Source organism: Amborella trichopoda, chromosome 4, assembly GCF_054954075.1.
Source record: "Amborella trichopoda isolate Santa Cruz 75 chromosome 4, AtrichopodaSantaCruz75HAP2 v2.0, whole genome shotgun sequence".
NCBI classification, from domain to species: domain Eukaryota; kingdom Viridiplantae; phylum Streptophyta; class Magnoliopsida; order Amborellales; family Amborellaceae; genus Amborella; species Amborella trichopoda.
The window spans coordinates 14,147,863-14,156,711 of NC_142339.1; the positions used below are offsets into that span (position 1 = coordinate 14,147,863).

The following is an 8,849-nucleotide window of genomic DNA, read 5'->3' on the forward strand; positions in this document are numbered from 1 at the left end:
CCCAAAGCTTTCTCAATACATCGGGTTCAAGATCCTTATTTCATAGGTATGTGTTTCATATCAAATGGGATCGTGTTCCATATTCATTAGATCGCGCTACCATTGAAAACATGATCGCGCCCCCATCTAAGAATGATCGTGTTCCTATTTCGGAAGGATCAAGCTCCATTCAAGGAAGGATCGCGTTCCGTACATGATTAGTCCACGCTACCATTGCAAAACTCCACTTTTATAAAAATTTGGCTTAAAATATAATTATTTTATTTTAAAAGTTAATTTATTTAAAAATTTTTGTTTAGGAAGCTGTCAGAACGTAGGGATGGAGTTTCAGAAACATAGGGATTGCACTCCTAAAATAACTTATGGGAGCGGGGTTCTAATTTATTCAGGAACAAGATCTACAATTTTAAGAAACACTTTCCGTGCGACAATGGGATCGAGATCCTTTATTTTTTAAAAAAATAATGTTCTTTTTTTTTTCTGAAAATTTTATTTCTTGCAACTTAATTTTGATGCCTCTACTAAATAAGTGTAGTCTCGTAAATACAGGTCTTACATTTACTCCCAGTTAGGATTGCCTTCTCCATCTTTTTTTTGGGCCATGTATTTAACATTGGTCACATTGTAGACCTCTTACTTTTGCAGAAATTTATTTATTTAGTTTTAAATATCGACTTGGGACCTTGGTAAGAATTAAACTCTATGTTGTATACGGAAGTTCTAAACTATATGTTGGTACCTCCTTGTACCAAAAGTAAATGGTCTCAGTGTATACAATCCCTTTAAATATTTGGATCTTCGTGTTTTCTCTTAATTAACCACAATCCTATATTGTAGGCCGTATTTTTTTCTTTGAAAAATAATGTTATACCTGGTTCACATTTCTTGTTATTTGCTAATTCATTCTTGTATTTAGTAGTGTTGTTGTTTCATTTTATGCTCTCAATAAATCTATGGTTTGTTTTGTTTTATAAACCAAATCTGAAAAATTCACAATTCCATAACTTACCTTATTTTATTATTCCCCAACTTCCTAACTATGGATCCAACCATAAGACACATCTCTCTCTCTCGCTCTCTCTCTCTCTCTCTCAATTATATGAAAATTATCTGTGAGAGTTGAATACAGTAAAAACCCACATATTTTGAGTTCGTCTCTCATAGGTATTTTGATAAATTTATGCATTGACTAAGATCAATCTACGGCATCTATATTTCACACAATCACATGGTTGTAGAAAAAATGAGGAAAACAAAAGTAACTTGGACGAAAGAAATACCAAAATACCCGGAAATATTGCTGGCATTTTGATCATTTTTAATTATCCAATTAACCTTTTTTTTTTATCAATGGTAAGTATAGATTCCCTAATTTTAAATGAAAATATCTAAGGTCACAGCATTATGCTGCTGAAAGTGTACCTCAACAAGTGATTGTTACAACGTTGGAGAGGTCCTCAATTGATCATCTCGACTTTGAGATGTGCAGACACGAAATAAAAAAATGAATTTCAAGTTCTAAAAATGGTGTATCTTGTAACAAATTATTTAGACGATTTATTTTGAATATTTGTATATGTTTATAGATTTACTCAATCTGTAGTCTTTTTTGTATTTTTATTCTTTATATTTTAAAACACAAAGCTTATCTGGAACAACTGCATAAGTAGCATCCTTGCAGCAGAGATCACCTCCTAGCAAGTCTGAAACAGGAAAATAGCTGAAATTCATCTCCCTCCTTTAGACAATATTTCTTGCAAGCGTAATTCGATGCTTGTGAACATGGACAATCCATGGATGGGAGTGTTATCATTGTCCACCCATTGATTAGATGGTGATGGAGACCCTTAGTTACCGGGAGCATTGAACTAGGGTGGCGCTCCCGCTCTGGAATTAGCTCCAGCCTTTTTTGACCGAGACCTCGATTGGAACTCGTTTTAAATGTTTCAGGAGCTGGCTCGTATTTATAGGATTCTCCATCCCATGCACAAAGGATCTCGATCCCACTGTCACATGGCTCCTTTTTATAGGAATCTCCATTCCATGCGCAAAGGATCTCGATCCCACTGTCGTGTAGAACACGTTCATTAAAATTGTAGATCTCGTTCCTGAATAAATTAGAACCGTGCTTCCATAATTTATTGTAGGGGCGCAATTCCTTTGTTCTCGGAACTCCATCCCTATGTACTTGGAGCTTCCTAAAAGAAATTTTTTAAATAAAATTAGCTTTTAAAATAAAATAATTATATTTTAAGTCAAAATTTGACTAATCATGCGCTGAACGCAATGCTTCCTTGAATGGAGCTCGATCTTTTCCAAATATGAACACGGTCAAATATGGGGCGCGATCTTGTTTTAGATGGGAGCGTGATCCTAATGAATACGAGAACACGATCCCATTTGACATAGAACGCATACCCATGCAATCTTGTTTTAGATGGGATCACGATCCTAATGAACATGGGAACACGATCCCATTTGACATGGAAAACGTACCCGAACCCGATGTATTGAGAACACCCTCCAAGTTCATACGGGATCTCAATCCGCTACTTGACCATCCCCGGAACTCGTTCACCGAGCTCCGGAGCTTTGGGCAACCGTCGATCCGACGCTCCCTCTCCCGGTAACTATGGGAGAGATATGTCAAATAGTGGTTTAAACTGAGTCAACCATGGATTCCGTAGCGATGACCCTCATGAGTAGATTCACTCTAAGCCTGATTCTTACTGCATATATATAAACAATAACATAAAAATTCCCCTTCGTCCCCAACTTGGACACCATTAACCCCAAGCTCAAAGCATTTGGGGTAGGTTAACCCTTGCTTGAGCAGTGTTCGCAGATACGGCCTAACAGAGCTGCTGATAGATCTGTTTTTTTTGAGGAACTAACAAATATTCAGTTAAATTTAAATGTGCCTTGGTTGGTTTGTGGTGACTTTAATATTATTAAATGGCCAAGTAATTCTTCATCTCCTCCTTCTATGTCTTCCTGTATGAGATTATTTGAAGGTTTTTTACAACGCCATGAATTGATTGATCTTTCTTCTATTGGGGCTAACTATACCTGGTCCAATCATAATTTACAAGATCCTATTTTGTAAAATGGCTCAAGGAGGGCGATAAAAACGCAATATTATTCCATGCTATTGCTTATGCAAGAAAAATGGGTAACTCAATTCAAGGCCTCCGTATTGAAGGAGTAGACTTTGACAACATATCAGAGATTAAAAGGACCCTGGTTGATTATTTCAAGAAGTCTTACGAAGCTGATAGCGCAAGTTCAACACTCTATTCAAGATCTACCTTTCAATAGGTTGCCGTTAGAACAAGCTCAATGGTCGGAGAGAAAATTTGAAGTGCAAGAAATAAGAGATGTAGTTTTTGGCCTAGGCAGAGATAAAGCTTCTGGCCCAGATGGATACCCAGTGGCGTTTTTTCAATTTTTTTGGGATATTTTGAAAGACGATATTCTTCCATTATTTGAAGAATTTTATTGGATGGGTAAAATTAATATTGCAATGAATTCTACTTTTATTGCTTTAATCCCAAAGAAATATGTCATTGCGGATATCAAGGATGACAAACCAGGCCTTATTTGCAAGCTAGACTTTGGGAAGGCACATGACAAGGTTGATTGGGGGGTCCTACAAAGTATCATGGCTAAAATGAGTTTTCGTTCAAGATGGAGATTGTGGATTGACAGTTGCCTGTTTTCTACCCATTTTTTAGTTTTTGTTAATGGCAAAAGCAACTGGTTTTTTCAAAGCATCAAGAGGATTGAGACAAGGGGACCCTCTTTCACCTTTTTTATATACTTTGGTAGCTGAGAGCTTTATTGTCATGCTTAATAGATTGACAGGGCAAATGATCATATCAGGTGTTAATATTGGTAATAATGGTCTTATAGTATCATATTTACAATATGCTGATGATACCATTATATTCTGTGATCCCATGGATACAGAAATCACTTATCTATGGATTCTATGAATTTTTGAAAAGAGTGGAACTCTCAACATATGTATATATATATATATATATATATATATATATATATATATATATATATATATATATATATATATATATATATATATATATATATATATATATATATATATATATATATATATATATATATATATATATATAACAATATATAAATATGTTATGTATTGTCATATATAACATATTTAAGCATACAGAAGCATCCGTAGCTGTAGAGGTAAGGTGTACCTTCAAATTTTATCATCGTATATAATTTTAATGTAAAATGTTCTTAGGATTATCTCAAAATCTATTTTTATATCTAATTATAAGTTTTTAAATTTCAAAAATAGTTTAAAACAAGTAGATATACAAATATACGAAAATCTTGAAAATGAACGGTGTAGATAATATGTTGTAAAATGCACTATTTCTGAGACCTAAAATCTTTTTATTTTTCCTGGTCATACATCTCGATGTCGAGATGATCAATCAAAGGGGGTTTCAACATTAAAACTACCTTTTCTGATGGATTTTGAGGTGCATCCGTTGTTCTACATTATAAGGTTGCATCCTTATATAAAGTTTTTCCTTAAACAATGCATGTCAAAATAAAGTTGAAAATTAATAAAATGATTTAAAGAATTGATTTGTGCACAATAGTTTTTTTGAAAATTTTTTACAATAGGAAAATATAAAAATAAGTAATAATGGCCAAAACAATTGCCAATGTTTGCCAAAATGAAAAAAAAAATTAAAAATGCATTACCAAGAAATTTCATTTTTTTTGGGGTTTTATGTAATTTTTTAAAAATATTCCCAGCTAGTTCACCAAAAGCAACTGAAACTGAAACTGGGTAGTAACCAATTCCGTAGTTCTACATTATAAGGTTCCATCCTTATATAAACTTTTTTCTTAAACAAAACATATCAAAATAAAGTTGAAAATTAATAAAAATGATTTAAAGAATTGATTTGTGCAAGAGAGGTTTTTTGAAAAATTTTTAAAAATGGGAAAATATAAAAATAAGTAAAAATGGCCAAAACAATTTCCAATGTTTACCAAAATGAAAAAAAAAATAACAATGCATTACAAAGAAATTCCATTTTTTTTGGGATTTTATTAAAAATTCCTCAGCTAGTTCACCAAAACCAGTTGAAACCGAAAATGGGTAGTAGCCAGTTCTGATATAACCGGGTGGTTCCCATTTGAACCGAAAATGGGTAGTTGCCAGTTCTGATATAACCGGGTGTTTCCCATTTGAACTGTCGTATTTTTCCTACACAAGCTTTTCTCTCTAAAAGTTTAATACGCTTTCTCTCTCTAAAATTCAAAATGTAAGATAGTTCTCCCTCTAAAACTTTTTGATAATTTTTGTCTCTAAAAATTTTCAAGTACTCTCTAAAAATTTAGTTTCCCTAAAAATTTTAAAAACTTTTTTGAGATATTTTCTCTCTCTAAAAATTTTAAGGCACGTGCTCGCAAAGACTCAAAATTTGAGATAGTTTCTCTATATAATATTTGATAGAGTTCTTCTATCTAAAATTTAAAGTTACTTTCTCTCTCTAAAACTCAAAATTTTATAAATTTTTCTGAAGTAGTTTCTTTCTTTAAACCTTTTTAGATTTCTAAAACTTAAAATTTGAGATAGTTTATCTCTTTAAAAATTTTGAGATAGTTTTTCTCTCTAAACTTTTTGAGGTAATCTCTCTCTAAGACTTAAAATTTGAGATAATTTATCTCTTTGAAAAATTTGAGATAGTTTCTCTCTCTAAATATTTTCTGGTACTTTCTTTATCCAAAATTTAAAATTTGGGATAGTTTTTCTCTAAACAAAATTCAGATAGTTTCTCTTTCTAAAATTTTTTGAGTACTCTCTCTCTCCAAAGCGTAAAATTTGATATGGTTTCTTTCTCTAAAAATTTTGAGAGAGTTTCCCAATCTAAAACTTAAAATCTAAGATAGTTTCTCTCTTTAAAAACTTTTCTATATTTTTTCTGTCTAAAAAGTTTCAGGTGCTTTCTCTCTCTAAAACTTTTAATTTAGTTCATTTTCTCTCTCTAAGACTTAAATTTTGAGATAGTTTCTCTCTCTAAAATTTTTGAGGTAGTTTTTCACTCTGAAGATAGTTTTTCTCTCTAAAGAATTTTAAGTACTTTCTATCTTTGAAACAAAAAATTTAGTATAGTTTCTCTCTAAGATTTAAAAATTTGAGATAATTTCTTTCTAAAGTTTTTGAGATAGTTTATCTATCTAAAAACTTTTAAGTACTTTCTCTATATAAAACTTAAAATTTGAGACAATTTCTCTCTATGAATTTTTAGGTATTTTTTCATTGTAAAACTTAAAATTTGAGATAGTTTCTCCCTCAAAAAGTTTTAAGATAGTTTCTCTCACTAAAGATTAAAATTTGTGATAGTTTATCTCTCTAAAAATATAATGTACTTTATATCTAAACCTTAAACTTTAAAGTGGTTTCTCTCTCCAAAAATTTTGAGATGGTTTCTCTCTCTAAAAATTGTTATATAGTTCTCCGTCTAAAATTTGGTATAGTTTCTCTCTTTAAATTTTCAGGATATTTTCTCTCACTAAAACTTAAATTTTAAAATACTTCCTCTCAATCAAAATTTTGAGATAGGTTCTTTCTCTAAAAATTTTTAAGTAGTTCTCTCCCTAAAATTAGATATATTTTTTTTCTTAAAAATTTTATAGTACTTTATCTCTCTGATTCATGGAGGTGTTGTGGTAGAATTAATTATATCTTATAAAGTAAGTGTCTCCGTAACGTGCGTTACCATAATTGTTGGCGGAAATACTTTATGTCCCAAAGATCAAGTCCAAACCTAGTAATGTGCCATCTCCACATAAAAACATTTCTGGAAATGAATTTCCAGGTATCCATATTAATTTTGATTTGCACATTTTTAATATAATTTCCAAAACGTCTTATTTGATTTCTTTTAGATCCTAGTTTTGACTGTCACATTTTTTCTTTTAAACCTATGTTGCGGAGTTTGATCATACGACATATTATTTAAAATGGGTCTCACTACATGTCTAGATACATAATATCCTGTGTACATAGTATTTTGTACCTATGTACATATTATTTTGTAGTGCGTTTATTCACATGATAACCTCCTTGTACTTGCTCTATCTCACACAACGTTTAAGAACTCGTTTTTGCCACCCATCCATAAAATGGGTCTTTTCTGGTGGATCACATATCCTGACGAGTGAATATATTACAGTTATCATGCCACGTCAATTTTATATATTCTCTTAACTTCCTTCACTAATTTCTCCCTCTCTTCTTGGTTGTAACTTCTCCCTCTTTTCTTGGTTGTAACTTCTCTCTTTTTAACTTCCTTCACTAACTTCTCCCTCTCTTCTCGGTTGTAACTTCTCCCTCTCTTCTCGGTTGTATGCACTGTGTATATTATGATTTACTCCATTAATGAAAATATAGCAAGTCACACAAAGAACACAAAGAACTATCGCTTTTGACATGGTATCAAAGAGAAATTGAACATTTTCATCTTTTTTTTTCATCCATCTCAGTCATTTCTTTTTCTGCTCTAATGGCAAACGATTTCATCAAATCATCTGGAGAAGTATCAGACTACTCTTCTCCCGTTTTCCTCCACCACTAGGATAATCCGGGTATGGTCCTTATCTCTCAACTCCTCAATGATGACAACTATCCATTTTGGAAGCGTGCTATGAGCACATTGCTTGATGCCAAGTACAAACTTGGTTTCATCAATGGGACCATCACCAAACCGGCTGATGATGATGCTAATTTCTCATCATGGAAACACTGCAACAGTGTAGTACTTTTCTGGCTTTGGAATGGAGTCTGCAAGGATCTTACCAACAACATCATATACTTTGAGACAACACAAGAAGTGTGGGAAGATCTTCAGAAACGTTTCTCTCAAGGCAAAGTAGCCCAAATTTATCGCATTTCACGAGATATTTCTAATCTTGTAGAGGACCATCTATTTGTCTTGTCATATTACACTACCCTCAAGGGTTAGATGAGTTAGACTCGCTTTTTTCTCTCCCAAAATGCTCTTGTGGTGCTGCCAAAGAGATATCCCAACTGAAACAAAATGAAAGAGTCATTCAGTTCTTGATGGGACTGAATGATTCTTTCTCTAATGACCACAAACAACATTCTCACCACGGATCCTCTGCATGTCATTAGCAAAACTTACGCTCTTATATTGCAAGATGAGAGACAAAGGTCCCTAAATCCACGTCTGCCATGGCAGCCTCCTCCAATGACCCTTATGGTCGTGGCAGAGGACGAACCGACAGGCAAAACTCTAACCAATTGAAAGGGCATGCTTCCCAATGTTGTGATCACTATGGCATTTTTGGTCATGTGCAGGACCAATGCCGCAAGCTGCACGGTACTCGTGGATGTGAGCAACCTCGTTGCAACCACTGTGGTTTTTTTTGCCACACCAAGGCTGAGTACCGCAAACTCAATGGCTCCCAAATTGGCCATTCAAATGTTGTTGCATCCAACTCCAACGTGCACTCCAACAAAGAGAATCTTGCTGTCGGCAAAAAATCCATTGTTGTGCACCTGTCCCTTGAGCAACACTCACTGTTGATGTCCTTGTTGAACATTGACAAGAACTTGTCTTCAGCAAATTTGGCAGGTATAGCTTTCAATTGTGCCAGTTTAAATTCTCAGTCATCCTCATGGATCATTGATTATCGGACCACATGACCTCCTCCATGAATCCTTCCTCCGGCACACAACCGGTACATTCACCCAATCCGTTCATTTACCCAATGGAGATATTGTTATTGTCTCCTACAAAGGACATTGTTCCCTCTCT

The 8,849-nt window shown here is 33.5% G+C and overlaps 1 protein-coding gene across 1 annotated transcript; it reads left to right on the plus strand.

The window, feature by feature from the left end:
* The first annotated feature begins 7,658 nt into the window (after positions 1–7,658).
* Positions 7,659–8,033, plus strand: LOC148782318 (uncharacterized). The gene has a single exon (XM_088864613.1). It carries the CDS (start codon positions 7,659–7,661, stop codon positions 8,031–8,033), a length of 375 nt encoding a protein of 124 aa, XP_088720739.1.
* The last annotated feature ends 816 nt before the right edge of the window (positions 8,034–8,849 follow it).